This window comes from Portunus trituberculatus, chromosome 25 (genome assembly GCF_017591435.1).
Source record: "Portunus trituberculatus isolate SZX2019 chromosome 25, ASM1759143v1, whole genome shotgun sequence".
Lineage (NCBI taxonomy): Eukaryota > Metazoa > Arthropoda > Malacostraca > Decapoda > Portunidae > Portunus > Portunus trituberculatus.
The window spans coordinates 7,052,691-7,075,798 of record NC_059279.1 but is presented as its reverse complement, the minus strand read 5'-3'; the positions used below and the strand labels follow the sequence as shown (position 1 = coordinate 7,075,798).

The following is a 23,108-nucleotide window of genomic DNA, read 5'->3' as shown; positions in this document are numbered from 1 at the left end:
CTTAGACTTATTGATCCTAATTACTAACTGAGCATTTGTGTCTCCAATGTATCCAAAAGAATTTATTTATTTTTTTTTTTTATGTAGAGAAGAGGGCCAGCCAAGGGCAAAAAAAAGAAAGTTAGAAAAAAGCCCACTTGAGCGCTGGCTCTCCAAAGAGTACAAAAAGTGCCAAAACCGTCAGCCAGAATTAGGGGAGCAAATGCCTCGATACCTCCCTCTTAAAAGAAGACAAATTGTAGGAATTCGGAAATACAGATGCAGGGAGGGAGTTCCAGAGTTTACCAGTGAAAGGGATGAATGATTGAGCGTACTGGTTAACTCTTGCATTAGAGAGTTGGACAGAATAGGGATGAGAGGAAGAAGAAAGCCTTGTGCAGCGTGGCCGCAGGAGGAGGGAGGCATGCAGTTAGCAAGATCAGTAGAACAGTTACCATGAAAATAGCGATAAAATATAGAAAGGGATGCAACATTTCGGCGGTGAGAAAGAGACTGAAGACAGTTAGTCAGAGGAGGGAGTTGATGAGACGAAGAGCTTTCGATTCCACCCTATCAAGCAAAGCTGTGTGACTGGAACCCCCCAAACATGCGAAGAGTACTCCATACAGGGACGGATAAGGCCCTTATACAGAGTAAGCAGTTGGAGGGCGAGAAAAACTGGCGGAGACGCCTCAGAACACCTAACTTCATAGAAGCTGTTTTAGCAAGAGATGAGATGTGAAGTTTCCAGTTAAGATTATGAGCAAAGGACAGACCGAGGATATTCATTGTGGAAGAGGAGACAGTTGAGTGTCATTGAAGAAGAGGGATAGTTGTCTGGAAGGTTGTGTCGAGTTGATAGATGGAGGAATTGAGTTTTGAGGCATTGAAAACTACTAGATTTTCTCTGCCCCAATCGGAAATTTTAGAAAGATCGGAAGTCAGGCGTTCCGTGGCGTCCCGCGTGATCTGTTAATTTCCTGAAGGGTTGGACGTCTCTGAAAGAACGTGGAAAGATGTAGGGTGGTATCATCAGCGTAGGAGTGGATAGGGCAAGAAGTTTGGTTAAGAAGGTCATTAATGAATAATAGAAAGAGAGTGGGTGACAGGACAGAACCCTGAGGAACACCACTATTAATAGGTTTAGGAGAAGAACAGTAGCCGTCTACCACAGCAGCAATAGAGCGGTCGGAAAGGAAACATGAGATAAAGTTGCAGAGAGAAGGATAGAAGCCGTAAGAGGGCAGTTTTGAAATCAAAGCTTTATGCCAGACTCTATCAAAAGCTTTTGATATGTCTAACGCAACAGCAAAAGTTTCACCGAAATCTCTAAAAGAGGATGACCAAGACTCAGTAAGGAAAGCCAGAAGATCACCAGTAGAGCGACCTTGACGGAAGCCATACTGGCGATCAGACAGAAGATTGTGAAGTGACAGATGTTTGAGAATCTTCCTATTCAGGATAGATTCAAAAACTTTAGACAAGCAAGAGATTAAAGCTATAGGACGGTAGTTTGAGGGGTTAGAACGGTCACCCTTTTTAGGAACAGGCTGAATGTAGGCGAACTTCCAGCAGGAAGGAAAGGTAGAAGTCGATAGACAAAGTTGGAAGAGTTTGGCCAGGCAAGGTGCAAGCACAGAAGCACAGTTTTTGAGAACAATAGGAGGGACCCCATCAGGTCCATAAGCCTTCCGAGGGTTTAGGCCAGCAAGGGCATGGAAAACATCATTACGAAGAATTTTGATTGTAGACATGAAATAGTCAGAGGGAGGAGGAGAGGAAGGGACAAGCCCAGAATCGTCCAAGGTGGAGTTGTGAGCAAAGGTTTGAGAAAAGAGTTCAGCTTTAGAGACAGAAGAGATGGCAGTGGTGCCATCAGGATGAAATAAAGGAGGAAAAGATGAAGAAGTGAAGTTATTTGAGATGTTTTTGGCTAGATGCCAGAAGTCACGAGAAGAGTTTGAGTTTGAAAGATTTTGACATTTTCTAATAGGAGAAGGGGTTGGTAATCTAGTGGAAGGTTTGAAATTTTAGTTAATGCAAGAGGGACATTGACTTGGGGCAATAGAAATAACAATAAAAAGTTCACTAAGGTCTGTCTCTAAAGAAAGTGTGAAAAAAAAAAATCACATCACAGTGGCTATTATATGATGCAATGGCGTGACCAGTGGGAAGGAAGAGAAATAGTCAAAGAAAGGAATATTGCGATAGCTTATGAGAGAATAATCTTATTCCCTTGTCGAGAGAAATGCTCCAGAACAAGGACAAAAGTCTTGTCAGTGATGGAAAAAGTTAAGATTGGTTACCAATGGTCAGGTTTCTGGGGTGAAGGAAAACAAATTGGTGAATAGCATGGAAGAGGTAAGAGAAAGGAAGAAGTAAAGGGAGATAGGGAACCATTAGGCTTCGAGTTTATGGCATACAATTATTTCCACTGTCCATGAAAATTGTATGAAAAGAAAGAGAACGAAATCTTTAGAAATACAGCATCATTTACCATGAAATAACTCATTTACTTAATTATTTATTTACTGATTTTCATATTGTGATAAAAAATAGAAGGACCATAGACTTACTTAATATGGTAGTTGATTGGTTAATTAGTTATATGGTTAATTGGTTAGTTACTGAGATAGCTATTTATTTATAATAATAATAATAATAATAATAATAATAATAATAAAATTAGCCGAAAACTCAAAGGCGTCGAAATCGCGACCTTGACGAGGATGCAGTGTTGCCACGCGTAGGGGAAATCCCCTACGGTAGGGGATTTTAGGCCTCTGTAGGGAGTAGGGGATACCTACGGGGAAAATCGCCTCATCGTAGGGGAATGTAGGGGAAAATTAAAAATTTTCAACTGTCAATCAATTTCATACACGAAATCAAAATGAGAGAGAGAGAGAGAGAGAGAGAGAGAGAGAGAGAGAGAGAATGACGAGTCTGATACGTGTCTATCCTTTCTCTACCTGACTCGACGATTCGTGTCCAGTACGGCTGGATTCGATCCCGTTAGTGACATTCCTCTCAATACTATTAAGAAACTATAGCATTTACAAGTCTGAAAATCAATATGGCACGACTGAAATTCAACTGAAATTCAATATGGCTTACATAGACAGTCCATCATTTCTTAATATAAGAGGATATTACTTTGTAGACACGTCGGGAGTTAGAATGTGTTAAGTATACCTCCATTTATTTTTTCCATTTTGAATCAAATTGGTTGCAGTTGGATAAAGTCTATCCTGGGATACTTGCAAGCGAAACCCTGTCAAAACTGAAGCCACACGAAAGAGGGAGCTTTCTTTCACGGTGTAGAAACTGGTACAAAACTGCATGCTGTCAAATTCTAAAAAGGATTAATCTAGTGGATCCAGTTTTTGCGGCACTCAAAGACGTTAACCATGAATACATTTTGAAGGATAAAGCTGAAGTGAACTCAGCAGCAGTCTTGTTTCAGAGGCTACCACGTTTTCTTCCTGATGCTAATGTACAAATCACTGATCGACAATGGAGGTCAATTTTAGTTGATGAAGAGGTGAAGAAAGGAGGATGGGAAAGTAAGAGCATTGAGGAGTTTTGGAAAGAAATGAGAAAAGTAGCTTCATATGAACAACTATCAACCTTCATGCTGAGAGTAACAGCATTACCCCAAAGTACAGCAGAAGTTGAAAGAACATTCTCGAAACTTAACAACAACAAATCAAAACTTAGAAATAAGTTATCGACTAAGACACTGGAATCAATAATTAAAACATACGAGAGATTTCCATCAAATTTTGCCCTGACCCCTTCTCTGTGTAAGCGGTATTTAAGTGCAAGAACAAGGTACTTCTCAAAATACTCGGATAAAGATGAAAATGCTATGTTCGTTGAAGCACAAGAATCTTCATAATCATCATCAACCTGCTAAGCATGTAAGTAAACATTTTTTTTCTTTTTTGCATGTGTAGTCTTTATTTCAGTATATAATCACGATTTGTGAGCGTAGGGTAATGTAGGGGAAAATCACCTTGGCTGTAGGGAAAATTAGTCATGGAAGCGTGGCAACACTGCGAGGATGAGTTTGTTTTTGTTTACGTTTACAAACTGGACGGCGAGTGGGGCCGGATGGCATTTTCTTCGTAATTTTGGACTAATCAGGTGTGTTATTAATCCCCAATGCTTCCAGAGTGGCTATAGAGTTGTGTGGCGTGTGTGACAGGGCGCGGGAGGCGTGTAGTATGGTGCAAGAGGCGAGGTTACAGACGTCGTGCAGTCTACACGTGATGGGACATGTTTGGAAGAGTTGCATGTCCTGCTTTGAGTGAGTTCCTGCAGTAGCGGTCACCGGTCAGTCCTTCCTCCTAACCTGTGCTGTGCTGCGTGTCTTGTATGGTGACCTCTTAAGATTCGGTGTTGTCTCGTATATAAAAATGTTGATGATTAGAAGTTAGAACGCAAAACGCTGATGTCATTTCAGTGTGATCCGATTTTGAAATGATGAATAATTAAGAAGCAACAAAACAAAACGTTAATGTCATTTCACGATAACCCTGGAAAGTAATTAGGCACTGTCCTAATATACACATCCCGCCCGCTCTCCTCGTTTCCCAGCTCTCCCTCCACCCAGCTGATTTGACGTCACTTATATGAAGACACGCTATTAGTCAACAAGGAGAGAGAGAGAAGAGAGATGATAAATGGAGGAAGTGGGATTATAACAGGAGATAAAAAAGAAAAATGGAAGAGGAAATTAAGATAGAGCAGGATAGAAAGGAATAACACAAAAGATAGAAAGAAAAATGTATAATGAATAAAGGAATAGAAGAAAACAGGAAGAGAAATGTGACAATGAATAAGGAAATAGAAGGAAATGATAATTAAACAGAGGATAGAAAGAAAATGGATAACGGACAAGGGAAGAAGATAACGAATAATGGAATAGGGAATCCTCTTCCCTTGTCTGTTGTCCATTTTTCTTTCTATCCGCTGTTTTATTATCATTTTCTCCTATTTCCTTGTTTATCATCATATTTCCATTCCCATTTGCTATTCCTCTTTATTATTAATTTTTCTTTCTATCTCTTGTGTTATTCCTTTCTATCCTGTTTTATTTCCATTTCATCTATTTATTATCCATTTTTCTTTCTATCTCCTGTTTTAATCCCACTTCCTCCATTTATTAGCTCTTCTCTTACTCTCCCTTGTTGATCAATAGCGTGGCTTCAGTTATGTGTGTGGAGGAGGTGGGAAACAAGGAAAGTGAAGGAGGCGTGTATATTAGGACAGCGCCCATAGTTATATAATATACTGTTTTTTCTTAGGGTAATACTGAAATAACATCAACGTCTGTGTTTCTTGTGTTGTATACCCTGAGGTTTTCTAGTCATGATTAGCTTGGCCTGTGTTGAGTTGGGTGTCAGGCAGGGCCACTTTCAATATTCTGTGTTGTCATGAGTTTTAAATGAGATAGTCTTGTGAGTTTAAAGTTAAATGAATAGGGTGAGTTTAAGATGAATTGAATCAGATGAGTTTAGAAGGAGATAAGTTTAAAATTAAATGAATCAGTTAAGTGCAGTGTGAGACAAGTTTGAAATGAAATAAAGCTGACCGGTTTAAGGTGAATTGAGTCACGTAAGTTTAACAATGAGATGAGTTAAAAATGAGATAGTGTCAGGTGACCTTTATTTGGTATTGCTGAATTTAAGAAGGTGAAGAAAAAAATTGTTGCACAAACCTTAGGAGATACTGTTTTGTCTTGAGTTTGAAGGAAGATTGCATTAATCAGGTCCTCCTTAATGTTGTTTTATTTGTGGTAGTAAAGGATTTGTGATGTCAATTTTGGTAGATGAGAGGAAAGGAATGTAAGAATATGAGTAGAGGAGCTTAAGAGTGTGACTAGAGAGAAATACATATTGACAGAAGAGAAAAGGAGGATAAAGTGTGAGTAAAGTGAAGTATACATGGACAGAATAGAAAAACAATATAAGAGTGTGACTATAAAGGAAAATACACATTAGTAAAAGAGAAAAAGGATGAGTATAATTTTAGAGAGGAAAAAACACATTAACTGAAAAGAAAATGATGTCAGCTTGTATTAAGAAAGATTACACTCCTAACAGTCAACAGTTCAACAAGTGCAGCGTGTAAAGGGGACTTGATATAGTGAGGAGAGATACAAATGCTTAACAATTAGATATTTAGCGATTAAAGTATGATGAAAGTATTGTGGGCTCACTAACCTCAGGAGAAAATGTGTCTTGTGTGCAAACTAACATTTAGGGGAGAGGATTCCGTGAAGCAACGAAATCATAGTGTGTACAGAAAGACTGGATACTTTTCACTACTCATCCTGTTGATTTTAAAGACACTAGGTAACTGTATGCTGATTGTGATGCTCTTTCTCTGTGCATCTCTCTCAAAGTTGTCATACCTATTACTAAAGGTGCTGATGCAAGAACTGGCAATCACACTCCCAGGTACGCTGTTCATAAAGCAGAGTAATGCCTGGGGTAGTTAGTGGTGTTATGTGATTTTGTATGACAGCACCATGATGTTCTGAGGCAAAGTCACAACTCCTCAGCTCAATAATTATTATGGATGGGATGAACCTTTGCTGCCACTCCCAATGATCTTCCTTATTTTGTTTATTGAATTGTTGAAATCAGCTTTTTTTTTCTCTATTTGTTTGCCTGTTCTTTCTGTTTTGACTAATTCTTGTGGGTGTTTCTCTATTTTCTTATTTTGTTTATTGAATTGTTAAGATTGACTTTTTTTTTGTTGATATTTGTTTGCATGCCTTTTTTTACTAGTTTCCGTGGGTGTTTCCTGAATCAGCAGCATCACTACCTGTTACTGAGCCTAGCATTGTGATGGAAGCTGCTGGGGACTTGCATTCTTAGGCTTTGTGTGTGTGAGATTGTGGATTTAGCCTCAGAATGGTCACACAGACAGAGATTCACTTTTTTTTTTTTTTTTTTTTTTATTATCCTAATATTGTTTTCTGTAAGTAATTTTCTGTAATATCTCTATAGTTTTTCAGTAGAATTGTCTTGATCAACAACTGCAAAACTAGAAGGGACGCATAATCTCTTCAATCTCCTACAGGAAAATATGAACGTAAAAGGAGATGATGGTGATTCATTTATAGCATTAGTTACTCTTGAATTGTGTGAAGCTTATGTGCAATCTTCAGTAAGTGTTTAAATCTAACCTCAAATAAACTGGTTTCCTTAGAGTTGGCACCATGTATAAGTCTCTTCCAATGGTTTCCAAGTTTCCATCCCTTGCATCTTGCTGTGTAACTCCCATCCTTTGCAGTTATACCACCTTACCATCTTACTTTCTGTTTTCCCCGTTGATCTTCCTTTTTCCTTATAAATCCTAACCTAACCTAATAAAGCTGTGTCTCTTCCCCAGTAGGAGGCACCACAGCCATGTCTGGAGAGGGAAGGCCAGTCACCAGGATCCCCAGCATCTTTGATTCAGATGATGACAGTGAAGATGACTCGTGTCCACCTGTGCCCTACCGCGGCATCACCACTAATACCACCACCACCACCGCCACTAAGCCTGTCACTGAGAGTCAGCCTGTGCCAGCTCCTGCACCTCCTCAACAGCCACAGAGTCTTTCCTCAAATTCTGACAGTGATGTTGAGTCCCTCAGTCCGAAGCCAGAGGAAGCTAAGGAGGGGAAGGCCACCCCCAGCAGTCCACACGCCCAGTCATCGAGTGAAGACAGTGAGGACTCGGAAGATGGCTCAGAGGAGAAGGACCTCGTGTTCTCAAGCAGGGAGAAGAAAGTAGATGATGATGCAACGTTGATGGGAAACGATGATGACATAAACATTAGCCACTCAAGCCCAGAGAACCAGGATGGGAGTGAAGACGAGGAAGATGACAGTAGCAATAGTGATGACGATGATGACGACAGTGATGATGACCAGGATCGCAGTGGCTCCAGCATTGAGTATGAAGGGGCAGTGCTGAGTGAGGATGGAGGCAGTCATGTTGTGTACAGCCCAGCAATGCCACTGAGTATCAAGATAACCACTGGGAAGAAAGGGGAGTTTGCCATCAGACAAGAGACAACCTCTCTAAACCACCAGTCCGAGCTGAAGACAAAGACGAGGAGAGAGGGAACAGACCGGTTGAGAAGGAGAAGCATAAAGGAGAAGAGAGAAGAAAAGTCTGGATCTTGATGAAAAGGATGAAGAGAAAATGGAAACAGTTGAAACCAGTAAGGAAGACAAAATAACGGTTGATAGAAAGGACAAGATAGACTTAGTACATGAAAAGGAAGACAGTAAGAGTCGGGAGAGTAGCGGCCACAGCACACCAGTTCATGAGAAGATTGAAGAGAGAAGTGAACCTGAAGAGAAACCAAGCAAGACCTTAAGTGCTGAAGAAAAGAAGGAAAAGGAAGAGGAGGAGGAGGAAGAAGAAGAGGAAGATAATAATATGAAAATTGGTGATGAAAGTGTACATTCAGAACCAGAGGAAAGCAAAGATGAGAAACCTGTAGAAGACCTTGAAACAGAAGACACAGAGAGTACGAAAGGTGACACAACAGACAGCAGCAAGAGTTCAAACAGCAAATCATCAGACAAGAGTGAGGTGGAGCCCATGGAAATAGGTGTGAAGGATGATGAAGAGGAAGACAGTGGGAAGCTAGAGACAACGGAGACCCACAAGGAAAGTGATGAAAGTGACACAGGAACCATGGAAATGGAATCAATTAGATCACAGGAACCCAAAATGGAGAAAGAACTGAAGAGGAATGAGGACAAAGAGGAAGAGGGACCAATGGAAGTTGAGGAAGAGGAAGAGGAGCATGTAGGAAAAGAAGTAGAGGATGAAATAGACACTGATAAACAGAAAGCAGAAAAGGAAATTAAAATGGAGGAAGAGGAAGAGGAGACTGCTAAAGAACCCCATTGTGACACAGAAACCACACCAGAGAAGGAGAAGGAGAAAGAGGAGGAGGAGAAGATGACAGAAGCAGATGTGAAAAAGGAAGACGATGAAAACAAAAACAAAGAAAAACAAACATCTTCTAACGCTGAGAAGGAAGATGAAGCGAAGGTGGGAAGTGAAAAAGATGTAGAGGTGAAGGAATGTGTGGCTGAAGATGATGATGCTGTAGAGACGAAGGAAGAGGTGAAGGAGAAGCCTAGGGAATCTTCAACAGCACCTCAACCACCAGCGCCATCTATTGCCACCATGCTAGACTCCGAGACAGACTCTGAAGCCTCGATGGATACAATGGTAGGACTCTCTCTCTCTCTCTCTCTCTCTCTCTCTCTCTCTCTCTCTCTCTCTCTCTCTCTCTCTCTCTCTCTCTGCATTTGGTTTTATTTGGTTGATTTTCGTTTCATATTTATTTATTTATTTTTGTGTTTGCTTTTTTGGTGTTGTTCATCATTTTGTTTATGTCTGCTAGTATTTGCTTTTTCTCTTTCTTTGTTTTCTTTTTTTTTTGCTGTTCTTTTTGTTTGTTCCTGTTCCTATTCTTATTTTTCTTGTTCTTATTCTTCCTCCTCCTTATCTTTTTCTCATTTCTTTCTTCCTCCTTTTATCTATTGTCTGTTTTTTTCTTATTATTATTCTTTTTTCTTTTCTTCTTCTTCTTCTTCTTCTTCTTCTTCTTCTTCTTCTTCTTCTTCTTCTTCTTACGTAACCATAAAATCAAATCAATCTTGCCTGCCTCCTCATCCTCCTTCTCCTTCACCTTTTCCTTTTCCTTTTCCATTTCCTCCTCCTCCTCCTCCTCCTCCTCCTCCTCCTCCTCCTCCTCCTCCTCCTCCTCCTCCTCCTCCTCCTCCTCCTCCTCCTCCTCCTCCTCCTCCTCCTCCTCCAGCACCCGTAACACTGCTTCTCTCGGCCCCTACAGAAGGCTCAGGATATCATCACAGCAGCAGCGGCCAAGAGGATGAAGGTGCCCCTCAGAGTGGAGGACGTCTACTTGGATTCAGAGGAGGACAGTGAGAGTACGTTGGGTCTTGTCTTTCATCTCCCTTGTACTTCCTTCTTGATGTTTTTTGGTTTCTTATTCTTTTATGTGGCTTGTGTGAGGTTAGCTGGCCAAGTTTCTGAGATGAGTTATTTAAGATATTGTGTCACTTCTGTTCCTTCTTCTGCTTCCATCTTGATGTTTCTTGAGGTGTAATGTGTAAGGTTTGTATAAAGTTAGCGATCTAGGTTTCTGAGGTGAGATCGAGGGTAAGGTATGTGTCACTCATGTTCTCTCTGCTTCCTTCTTGGTGTTTCTTGGTGTCTCTTACTTTCTGAGGTGTAATGTTTTATCTGGTTTGTGTAAGAGACAGATACAGTTACATTTATTATTTGCATGGTTTTATGGCTTTTTATTATTATTATTAATTTATATATATATGAGGATAAATCTAACCAAGCGCAACAGAGGTGATTAAACAAAAAAGGCCCACTTTGATGCCAGTCCTTGAGCAGGTTCGAGAGAGTTAGCTAAAAGAATGGGATAAATGTCTTGAAACCTCCTTAAAAAAGTTAAGGTCATAGGAAGGTGGAAATACAGATGCAGGTGGGGAGTTCCAGAGTTCACATAAGATTAACTAGTCATTCATTTCTAAGATGAAGTAGAATAGAGTAACAAATTCAAGTTTGATAAGAGATAAATACTTTGTTTTCTCTACAGCGTTTATATGTCTGGCTTTTGTAAGGTCAGCCAGCTAAGTTTCTGAGATAAGTTAGTGTCTGTGGAGATAGGTTACATTTTGATGAGAGGTAACTACAATGACATTCTCAGTATCTCAGTATTTCTCATTCCTTCAGATCCAGTGGTTTACCCTTTAGCTTATATCAGAATAACGAGCCAAAGAATTTCTGAGATGGGTTAGGTTAGACTAGGAGAGGTTGTGTTAGCTTTTGATAAAAAATGATGACACGTGGGTAATTTGCTCAGCACTTTTTATCCCTGTAGTGTTAAGTTTTTTTTTTCTTGTATCATATTAGGAAGCCAAGCAGTTTCTGAGATAGGATAAGTTATACTGTATTAAATTGTCCAATGTCCTGCATCATATAAGAGAAAGAAAATGAAAGATAAGAATGCAAGTAGGGACAAGAAATAGTGAAATTTGCTATTATCTGAGACATTTTGAGGCCACATGCAGTGTATGTTGAGGCATATTATAGTCTTCTTGTGCTACTTGAAATTTAATAATGTCCCATGGTCTGTTCTGGCTGCGCTAACATAGTAGTATTGCTTAACTGAAATTATTGTATATGTTAAGACAGCGAACTACAAAAAGTGTGGGAGACAAATGATACTATATCCCCCCCCAGCCTTAAAAGTGAGGAAAACATGTCACTCACGTCCCTCCCACAATTGACGGCCATGGAAGGAAAGACAAAAAATACAAACCTAAGACAGTCATGGCAAGGAAATAGGAACTTACATTGCAATAAAAAGGTGAAGTTTGATAAAATGAACAACTTCCCCAGACCCCACACAACTGCAAGGAGGTGGTGGTGCTGGTGCTGGTGGTGACGGCGGTGGTGATGGTGGTGGTGAGCGAGGCAGGCAGTCGGCAATGACCAGTGAGACAGACTCCGTGGACCCTGAAGACCAGCGGGACTGTCTCTCTCAGTACAGCAGCTCCAGGGCCAGCAGCACCGACCTCTTCATCAAAGGTGCTGATTGCTGACTTGTCTCTATTCCCCCTTGTGCTTTGTTTGGTATGTTAGTGCTGAGTGCTGATTTGTTTATGTTCCCCTATGTTTTTTTTTTAATTTATTTATTTTACTTATTTATTTATTTTTTTTTTTGTGCTGATTTATTTCTGTTCCCCCTGTGGGTTTCTTCAGGGGTGCTTTAGTGCTAATTTGTATCTCATTTCTCTTTGTGGTATCTTAGTGCTGAGTGCTGACTTATTTCTCATTTTCCCCTATTCTTTAATATTTGGTGTGCTAGTGCTGAGTGCTGACTTGCTTCTGTATTAATCCTTTCATTGTTTAGTGTGCTGTGTTAGTGCTGACCTCTGACCTTAGTTTTTCCAGTTTTTCTTTTATTTACTTTGCTGTGTTAGTGCTGAGTGCTGAGTATTAACCTGACTTTCCCCAGAGTGCTTCATTCATCTATTTTGCTGAATCAAATCTTCCCCTTCACCATCTCCTTCACCTCTACCATGGCATTGTTTTTATCACCCACACATTCTTTCACCTCTATATCTTTCTGGTCATCTTCTTCCACTTTCACTCCATCTTTCATCTCCTTTCCAGTGTTAGAGCCACAAAGTTCTAAAGGAAAGGCTTGTTCAAATTGCCACTCCTACCTTTCTCTCACACAAAAAAGAAAAAAATTGCTGAAGTAGGAAAGTATTGTTTGTTATATTAAAAGGCTTACCTCTCTGGAAAAAAAGGCAAAAAAACTAGAAGGGTATGCTAGTTTGTTTTATGAATGATATACTGTCTGACCCCATGAAAAAAAAAAAACTTGATTAAGAAAGAAAGTATGGTTTGTTATATTAAAGGTTTACCTCCCACTAAAATGAATTAGAAGGAAAACTAGAAGAGTATACTAGTTTGTTTTATGAATGATTTACCTTCTGCCCAAAAAAAATCAAGAAAAAGACAGCAGCACTAAGAGAGTATTGTATATTATATGAAAGGTTTACCTCCTTAAAAAGAGAAACAAGGTAAACTAGAAGAATTTACTAGTTTGTTTTTATGAATGATTTACCTTTTGCCCCACCCCCCCAAAAAAAAAAATAATAATAATAAAATAAATAAATAATAATGAGAAAAAAAAAAAACAGAACTGAGAGTATGGTTTGTTATATTAAAGGTTTACCTCCCACTAAAAAGAAACAGAAGGAGAGCTAGAAGAGTGAACTAGTTTCTTTTATGGATGATTTACTTGTCAAAAAAGAAAAAAACAGAAATAAGAGAGAGTACAGTTTATTGTATGAAAGGTTTACCTACCCCCAGAAAAGAAATAGCAGAACTAGAAGAGTATAGACAATTAGATAAAGCATCTACCACCTGTCAAATGAAAATAAACCAGAGAACCAGGAGAGAATAGATATGAAGGCTTCACAGCAACACCTCTCCTCCAACAGTGTCCAGCTGCAGCCCACGAGCCGAGTCTCCAAGCGACATCCAGACAAGTGCCCGTGTAACTTCCCGCTCCAAGAAGTCCCACGTCCCCACACCTGCTGACCTGGCCAACTACCTGGAGGCTTTCAAACAAGGTAATCATCTCGAAAAATTGACTAGATTGGTATTTTTATGTTTTTATTTTTAGTGAAAGAAGGAAATCTAGCCAAGAACAACAAACACAAACATAAAAAGCCCAATTAGATGCCAGTCTCTAAGCAGGTTTGAGAGAGTTAGTCAAAAGAATGGGATAAATGTCTTGAAACCTTCCTCTTAAATGAGTTGAGGTCAAAGGAAGATGGAAATGCAGAAGCAGGTAGGGAGTTCCCAAGTTTACCAGAGGAAGGGATGAATGATTGAGAGTACTGGTTAACTCTTGCATTAGAGGGATGGACAGAATGCAGGTGAACTGACTTGTGTTCCCTTTTAACTTAGTGACTCTTTTGTTGTCAGGATACATACCATAGTTAGTCTTTTTGAAGCAAGTATGTCTTTAGGCAAGTTGGTTACTAAGAACAGGATAGTTAGAAGCTTTTTATTATTATAGAAGCTAGAGTGTGAACCAGGAATGAAAATGAGTTAAGGAAAGTCTGTTTGTGATGCTGTATCCAATAAAATTAATAGATTAAAAAGAGAGCCTAGATTTATTTTGTAAGGGTTTCTGCAGTTCTCTCTCTCTCTCTCTCTCTCTCTCTCTCTCTCTCTCTCTCTCTCTCTCTCTCTCTCTCTCTCTCTCTCTCTCTCTCTCTCTCTCTCTCTCTCTCTCTCTCTCTCTCTCTCTCTCTCTCTCTCTCTCTCTCACAATAACCTCTCAACATTGTACTGACCAGAAACTACCTTCTTATTCACTTCTCTTCTTGTAGATGCATATAAACATTCCATACATTGCTTTTGGTGCTGTTCATTTGTTATACTGCAGTGAACAGGGTAAGATAGTTTTGAGAGGTACTGTACTTCTCTTGTGGGTCCTGGGGTAGTTTTGAGAAGTTCTGTACTATTTGTCTGTGTTCTGTGTTGTTTTAAGAAATACTGTACTACTCATGTGATTGTCTTGTGGTAGTTTTGAGAGGTATTATATTACTTATGTGTGTTCTGTGGTAGTTTTGAGAAATACTGTAATATTTATGTGTGTTCCGTGGCAGGCTGGCGGCGAGAGATTGTCTTCCGAGCCACACAAAACCCAAGCAAGGCAGGAGGAGCCAGGGCGGACATCTACTACTACTCTCCGTCTGACAAGAAACTTCGCTCCCGTGTTGAGATAGAGGACTACTGTGAGTGTCGAGGGACTGAAGTGGTGTCTGGGTCTCTTGTGTTTGATTATAAAGTGTATATTCAAAGTTTTCGTTAACCCCTTTAGTACATGGGAAGCATTTTTTTACCTTAAGTTTTGGGTATGTTTAGATGATTTTATTTGCATTAGGAATGGTCTATGGAGGTCAAAAGATTAATGGTCAGAGTCTTTACTATTTTAATACCCCACATGAGTTTCTGAAGCTGTATAGAATCACCAGATAGTAAGCAGAATGAATATTGAAATGCATCATGGTACTGAAGATGTGAAAAGTTATCGTTTTTTTTTTAGGCTTTTAATTTTGTTTGATTATTTCTGTCATAAGTCTCATTTTTATATATTTTTTTTCTCTTTCTCTTTTTATTGGAAGTAAGGTGTGATTTTATAGTCTTTATCCTTCAGTATTATGTAAGTTTTTTTTTTTTTTTTTTTTTTTAATATATTACTATATGATTATTTCTCTTTCTCATTTTATATATCTACTTTTTCCTCTCTTTTTTTTTCATTTATTTATTCATTCTTTTTAGAGGTTACATGTGATTTTAGAGTCCTCGTCTTAAAACAATGTATAATTCTTGTTTTTTTATGCTGAAGGAAACATACTAGATTTTGTAAAGGATGTTAAGTTTTGCGGGATCAGATTGGGACAAGAGCCTGTAGCTTCTATCTTATTTTTACCCTTTCTATTATTATGCATAACTTTTCAGCACTTTCTTTTTTTGTCATATGATTTCTTTCATTCACCCATTTCCTCTTCCATTCCATCACTTTCTTCTTTAATCTCACCATCACTCCTTTCAATTCCCACTTATTTTCACTCCCACCATCACCCTATCATTAATCCATCACTTTTATTTACTCCAGCCACCACTCCTATTATTCCTTCTGTCACTCCTTTCAGTATAACTACCACTACTTTCAATCCCATCAACACTATTTTCATTAAACCACTACCTGTTGAGTCCAGCCATCACTTTTATCATTGTTTCTGTGGAAGTCTTCTCTACTCTGTGTTCCCTTTTTTTCAGCCTTATCATAATTTCTGTCAGTCTTATCACTCGGCTCAATTCTACCATTCTATCTACCACCTTTCATTTCAATCCTTAAGGTGGTGTCACACTAGCACTTTTTCCGTCTACTTTTTCCGTCGTTTTTCAGAAAATCGACAATATTTTGGCTGCGGCCTGTCACACACAAACGGTGTTTCATCATCACTTCCCGCCAACACAATGTAAACAAACATGGGGGCCACGCTGCGGCAAAGATACGCTGCTCTGAACGTAATACTGTGTATTACGAAACTTAGACGAACTAAACAAGCCAAAAAGCGTGCATGGATGCGTTCATGGTTAGTGGTAGAACCAATGCACGTAGAAGCAGGTTGAGGAGACTCGGCAAGTCTTGTGGTCTTGGTCTTGGTATGTAAACAAAGGCAGAAAATTTGCAGACGGAAACGATCCCTATCGTCTGACAAATTCATGCGATAAGTTCATGCGGAACGTTGAAAACCAGACGGAAATCACATTAATCGACGGAAAAAGTGCTAGTGCGACACCGCCTGTAGGCGCTATATACAAGTCTCCTCTAGGTATTTCTGCATCTTTATCTTCCTCTGTGCTTCCTTCTTTTCAGTCTTATTATTATTTCTATAATTTCTATCACCTCTCATTTCAATCCTACCATCACCCTTAGTAATCTTGCCATCTTTCATTTCAATCCTTCAATGCTACGTACAAGTCTCCTGGTATTTCTGTTACTTGCATCTTCCTCTGTGCTTCTTTTTTTTCCATCCCTATCATCATCTCTGTCATTCCTATCACCTCTCATTTCAGTCCTACCAACATCCTTATATATATGGCTGTTTCTGACTCCCATACTCTATATATGTTTTTTAAAGTTGATTTGTTAAGAGTAAAGGCAACTCTGGTGATGCTGTTGTGATTAAAACATGTTCCAAGTCACAGTCTCTGCCAGCAAAAGGAATGTGGGAATAGCTGTGTGTGTGTGTGTGTGTGTGTGTGTGTGTGTGTGTGTGTGTGTGTGTGTCAGTAAAGCATCATACATCCTCCCCTCTTGCAGTGTTACGAGCTGGCATCAAGGACCTCACCCTCAAGAACTTCACATGGATTAAAGAGCCCCTGGGAGTCTCTGAGGAGTATGAGCAGATCCGACACGCCTCAAACAAGAATATCGGTGGTGCTGTGAGTATATCATGAGTGTTGTTTACTTGTGGTGGTTTTGTTGTTGGTGGCATGGAGTGCTGGTGTTGAAGTACTATTGGTGATTTTTTTTTTTTTTTTTTTCCTTTTCTTTTTTTTCTTTCTCTCTTTTATGTAAGAGGGGGAGATCTGGTTAAGGGTAACATAAAATGATTAAACAAAAGGTCCACTTAGATGCTAGTTCCCAAGCAGGTCTTAGAGAGTTAGCCAAAAGAGTGGAATAAATGTCTTGGAAACCTCCCTCTTAAATGAGTTCAGGTCATAGAAAGGTTGAAATAGAGAATCAGGCAGGGAGTTCCAGAGTTTATCAGAGAAAGGGATGAGTGATTGAGGTGAAAGGTTACTGTGTGTGTGTTTTTATTTCTTCTGTCTCGATTTTTCATAAAGTTGATCATGAGGAAGGAAGTTTACTATATCCAAACATTTTCATGCAGGAAGTATTATTGTGTTGGGAGATTGTGTTGTAGGCGATAATCTTATGTCTTTTATTTTTCCCAACCTTTCATTCATTAAAAGATAGGAGTAAGACGAAAAACTGAACACATTCCTAATATTTGCAAGTAGGAAGTGTGCTTGAGGTGATAGGATTGTATCTCTCTCTCTCTCTCTCTCTCTCTCTCTCTCTCTCTCTCTCTCTCTCTCTCTCTCTCTCTCTCTCTCTCTCTCTCTCTCTCTCTCTCTCTCTCTCTCTCTCTCTCTCTCTCTCTCTCTCTCTCTCTCTCTCTCTCACACACACACACACACACACACACACTCCCACTCCTGACAAATACTTTACACAAACACGGCCCGGTAGCTCAGTGGTTAGAGCGCTGGCTTCACAAGCCAGATGACCGGGGTTCGATTCCCCGGCCGGGTGGAGATATTTGGGTGTGTCTCCTTTCACGTGTAGCCCCTGTTCACCTAGCAGTGAGTAGGTACGGGATGTAAATCAAGGAGTTGTGACCTTGTTGTCCCGGTGTGTGGTGTGTGCCTGGTCTCAGGCCTATCCCAAGATCGGAAATAATGAGCTCTGAGCTCGTTCCGTAGGGTAATGTCTGGCTGTCTCGTCAGAGACTGCAGCAGATCAAACAGTGAATTACACCAGTTAACTCTAAATCTCACTGCAGCACAAAACAATTATCCTCACCAGAGACAATGTTTAAAGTCTTAATAAGGATCTGCAAGGAAGTTAGGGATGAAAAAGAAAGTATTTTGCAATTTTTTTACTTGTTCAAAGATTGGACATGGTTGTAGAAAGTTGTGATGGGCAATTAGAGAAAGATGTATAAGTAGCAATCAAGAAGTGAATAATGAGGAAAAAAGGTAACAGACAATGATATGTATAAAGTTAGCAATGAAAAGAACTTATTTTGCAATGTCTAACCTGTTCAAAGATTGGAAAGGTGTCTCAGAGTGATGGGCAATTATAGAAAGGTGTATTAAGTAGCAATCAAGAAGTGAATAAGGAAAAAGGCTAACACTTCATAATATTTACAGGCAGGACCTCCTCGACGCAAGCCAAACCAAGCCACACCCGGCTCCTCACCCTCCTCTACACCAAAATCCTCAGCATCCTCACAGATCACCACACCCAAGGCCTTACCAGTCTTCACCATCACCTCCTTCCCCAAGACCTCACCAGTCAAGTCACCACACACCACCAGACCACCATCAGCACCTGCCCCACTGCCAGCACCACCTGTCCCTGCTCTCCCAGGGGTCACAAGTACACCAGCCACCACCTCAACTCCTGCAGCTGTGGTAACGTCAGGGAGTGCGACGAGTGCCACGATTACCAAGCCGTCTTTTGTGTGTGATGTGCCGGTGCCAAAGAAGAGAGGAAGGGGTCGGCCACGCAAGAATCCTGAAGAGGCGCAGCAGAAACGAGCGCGCATGAGAACCACGCCTGTCGTGAATATTGCTTTTTGTTTCTCTCTCTCTCTCTCTCTCTCTCTCTCTCTCTCTCTCTCTCTCTCTCTCTCTCTCTCTCTCTCTCTCTCTCTCTCTCTCTCTCTCTCTCTCTCTCTCTCTCTCATATTCAAATCATCATAAAAATATATATATATATATATATATATATATATATATATATATATATATATATATATATATATATATATATATTTTTTTTTTTTTTTTTTTATGATGATGATGATTTGAATATGTAGTTATAAGATGAAAGAATATAAGCACATTTTAGTACCACATTTATCCACTTATGTTTTGTCCTTTAATAGTATTGTGCATGGTTTATTTACTTTCCACTTATACGTTATTGTGTTCTATTTATTTATTACCAATTTGTATATTTGATGAAAGAACATAAATCTGTTGTAGACTAAGATTCAGCTTGCTTATGTTTGTCCTGTTTGTTTACTGTCCTTGTCTTCGCAGGTTCCCATAATGATGAAGAAGAGCGCAGGCCGAGGTGGTGCAGGTCAGCCCCCTCTCCGGCCTGCGCCTCCCCCACCACCACCACCACCTGCCATCTTGCCGGCACTCCCAGTCACCTCAGGTATGTGGCACCTCAAGCCCCAGCCACCAATGCACGGTAAGAATTAGTGACTATGTGCTTTCCATTGCGCAATATTGGAAGAAAAATATGATACACATGCGCAATATTGGAAGAAAATATGATACACACTAACAGGAAGGAAGCAATAGTCAGATGCCAGCAGAAGAAAAATAATGAAAAAGAATAGTGATAGCAATGGAAGATAGATTGTAGTGGTAGATATTAATGGGTAAATGACAGTGATAGATTATAACAGTAGTGGTAGATAGGTGGTAGTAGAAGAAGGGAAGAATTATAGATAGGACGGCAATGGTGATCGTTTTGTTCTATCCCACAGTGATGAACGTGGTGCAGCGGCCAATACTCCCAACACCCACACCCAGAGCTAAGCAGACAAGGAAGACCAAGGACCCAATTGTCACCACAGGCCACCTCGCCACCCTGCCACCCTGCCCTCCCAAGATCCTGACACCAATGTAAGGATGTGACACTGACAATGACAACTTTTATGTACACTGGTGACTGTTTACATTAATTTTTCAGAGTGTTGATTCCATTTATTTATTTATTTATTTATTATTTTTGATGTAAGAGTGTATAATCTGGCTAACGACAAGAAAAATTAATGAACAAAAAAGGCCCACTTAGATGCCAGTCCCCAAACAGATCTGTAGGAGATAGTCAAAAGAATAGGATAAATGTCTTGAAACCTTCCTCTTAATTCACAAAACAGGCCCACATAAATGCCAGTCCCTTAACAGATCTGTGGGAGTTAGTCAAAAGAATGGGATAAATGTCTTGAAACCTCCCTCTTAATTCAGGTCATAGGAAGATGGAAATACAGAAGCAGGCAGGGAGTTCCAGAGTTTACCAGATAGCAGATGAATGTGTGTATTTATCTCTGTATGTTGGGCAATGGTAGACAAACTGTTGGAGAGATTATTGTATGTTTTGCCAGTGTAGGGATAGGAATAGACCATAGACCATCAGTTTACACAGATGAATAGAGAAGGTTAAAGAAGGTCATTCTGCTACAAGGACATATGTGTAGATTAATTTATGTGCTATTATTATTTTGGTTCTTATTAATTGTTATCTTCTTTTTTTTATAGAGTTTGGTTATTATCTGTTATTCCATTATTACCATTATTATTTTTGTTATTTTGATCTTTTGCATCTATCATAATCAGCTTGGTCTTCATTTGTGTTAATATGACTATTGCTATCTTCGTCTACAGTTTTATTACTGCTGTTATTATTTGTCACTATCACCAGGTTAGCAGACTTTTACATGCATTGTTATTATTATTATTATTATTGTTATTATTATTATTATTATTATTATTATTATTATTATTATTATTATTATTATTATTATTATTATTATTATTATTAAAATTATTATTATCATTGCTATCATTTGTGTTTATTAAAATCTATATATTAATCTAATTGTATTTCTCATGTACTGTCTCTATTATGAAGTTAACAGGAGTGTACATGCAAATCTACATAATAGTATCATAATTACCTGTATATGTTCTATCTATTGTTTTCTTACCTACCATCATTGCTCTCATCGTCACCAGGTTAACAGGAAGCGCCCGTCAACGCACCTTCCACTGCACCGGCAACTGTCCCTTGGGTGGCGGGTCAGTGCCGTGCCTTCAGTGCCTCAAGTGTCTGTGTCTCTTCCACCCAGAGTGCACTTGTATGCCGCCCTCAACTGTCTCCATCATCCAGGCCGGCGCTGCTAAGTTCCTCTGTCCGGTGAGGCTGTCCTGTGGTGCTAGGGTGTAGTCGAGTTGTGTGTGTGTGTGTTTGGGTGGGTGTGGGTGTGCGTGTGTGTGTGGGTGTGTGTGTGTGATTCACCTCGGTTGTCTGCTGGTCACCCCAACCAGTCTTCCCCATTACGGAGCGAGCTCAGAGCTTATAGACCGATCTTCGGGTAGGACTGAGACCACAACACACTCCACACACCGGGAAAGCGAGGCCACAATCCCTCGAGTTACATCCCATACCTATTTACTGCTAGGTGAACAGGGGCCACACATTAAGAGGCTTGCCCATTTGCCTCGCCACGCTGGGACTCGAACCCGGGCCTCTCAATTGTGAGTCGAGCATGCTAACCACTACACTACGCGGTGTATATGTGTGGGTGTGGGTGTGGGTGTGGGTAGTAGTAAGTTCCTCTGTCTAGTGAGACTTTTTAGGAGAGAGGGCCAGCCAAGGAAAAAAATTGAAAAAGGCCCACCTGGGTGCTGGTTTTCTAGAAGATAGAAAGCATTAGCCAAAATTAGGGAGCAAATGTCTTGATACCTCCCTCTTAAAAGAAGACAAGTCATAGGAAGACAGAAATACAGAAGCAGGTAGGGAGTTCCAGAGTTTACCAGTGAAAGGTATGAATGATTGAGAATACTGGTTAACTTTTGTATTAGAGAGTTGGACAGAATAGGGATGAGAGGAAGAAGAAAGCCTTGTGCAGTGAGGCCGCAGGAGGGGAGGCATGCAGTTAGCAAAATCAATAGAACAGTTAGCATGAAAATAGCAATAAAAGATAGAAAGAGATGCAACATTTCAGTGATAAGAAAGAGGCTGAAGACAGTCAGTCAGAGGAGGGGGAGTTGATGAGATGAAAAGCTATTGATTCCACCCTATCTAATAAAACTGTGTGAGAGGAACCCTCTCTGACATGTGAAGAGTACTCCATACAGGGGTGGATAAGGCCTTTGTACTGAGTAAGCAGTTGGAGCAGCAGGAAAAACTGTTGGAGATGCCTCAGAATGCCTAACTTCATTGAAGCTGTTTTAGCAAGAGATGAGATGTGAAGTTTCCAGTTAAGATTATAAGTAAAGGACAGACTGAGGATATTCAGTGTGGAAGAGGGAGACAGTTGAGTGTCATTGAAGAAGAGGGGATAGTTGTCTGGAAGGTTGTGTTGAGTAGATAGATAGAGGAATTGAGTTTTTAAGGCATTGAAAACTACTAGATTTTCTCTGCCCCAATCAGAAATCTTAGAAAGATCAGAAGTCAGGCATTCTGTAGCATCCCTGAGTGATCTGTTGACTTTCTGAAGGGTTGGTTGTCTCTGAAAGGACATGGAAAGATGTAGGGTGGTATCATCAGCGTAGGAGTGGATAGGGCAAGAAGTTTGGTTAAGAAGATCATTAATGAATAATAGAAAGAGAGTGGGTGACAGGACAGAACCCTGAGGAACACCACTATTAATAGATTTAGGAGAAGAACAGTGGCCGTCTACCACAGCAGCAATAGAACGGTCGGAAAGGAAACTTGAGATAAAGTTGCAGAGAGAAGGATAGAAACCGTAGGAGGGCAGTTTTGAAATCAAAGCTTTATGCCAGACTCTATCAAAAGCTTTTGATATGTCTAATGCAACAGCAAAAGTTTCACTGAAATCTCTAAAAGAGGATGACCAAGACTCAGTAAGAAAAGCCAGATCACCAGTAGAGCGACCTTGACGGAAGCCATACTGGCAATCAGATAGAAAATTGTGAAGTGACAGATGTTTAAGAATCTTCCTATTCAGGATAGATTAATGTTTTGTCTATATGTCTATGTGGTGCTAAGTTTCTCTGTTAAGGTTGTGTCGTGGTGTTGAGTGATTTTGTTTGTGTGTCTGTGGTGCTGGTAAGTTTCTCTGTCTGGTGAGGCTGCATTGTGCTACTGTGTGTGTTGTTTGGTTTTGTGCTTGTGTGTGTATGTGCATGCATGAGTGTTATTTTTTTAATGTCTTTATTTTGTTTTTTTTATTTTTGTGCCTGTTCTTTATTAGTCTTTTTTTCTAGAGTCTCTCTCTCTCTCTCTCTCTCTCTCTCTCTCTCTCTCTCTCTCTCTCTCTCTCTCTCTCTCTCTCTCTCTCTCTCTCTCTCTCTCTCTCTCTCTCTCTCTCTCTCTCTCTCTCTCTCTCTCTCTCTCTCTCTCTCTCTCTCTCTCTCTCTCTCTCTCTCTCTCTCTCTCTCATATCTATTCCTTCTCGTATTCCCTC

At 40.0% G+C, this 23,108-nt stretch overlaps 1 protein-coding gene across 1 annotated transcript in view; it reads left to right on the top strand.

The window, feature by feature from the left end:
* The first annotated feature begins 4,138 nt into the window (after positions 1-4,138).
* LOC123508960 overlaps positions 4,139-23,108 on the top strand; it is a 37,118-nt gene continuing 18,148 nt past the window's right edge. The window contains 12 exon segments of the mRNA XM_045263034.1: positions 4,139-4,288; positions 7,384-8,165; positions 8,167-9,231; positions 9,857-9,953; positions 11,443-11,631; positions 13,059-13,190; positions 14,238-14,366; positions 16,466-16,587; positions 18,085-18,498; positions 18,982-19,138; positions 19,440-19,578; positions 20,692-20,872. Coding sequence (XP_045118969.1) covers positions 4,258-4,288; positions 7,384-8,165; positions 8,167-9,231; positions 9,857-9,953; positions 11,443-11,631; positions 13,059-13,190; positions 14,238-14,366; positions 16,466-16,587; positions 18,085-18,498; positions 18,982-19,138; positions 19,440-19,578; positions 20,692-20,872 — 3,438 coding nt within the window. The 5' untranslated portion in view covers positions 4,139-4,257.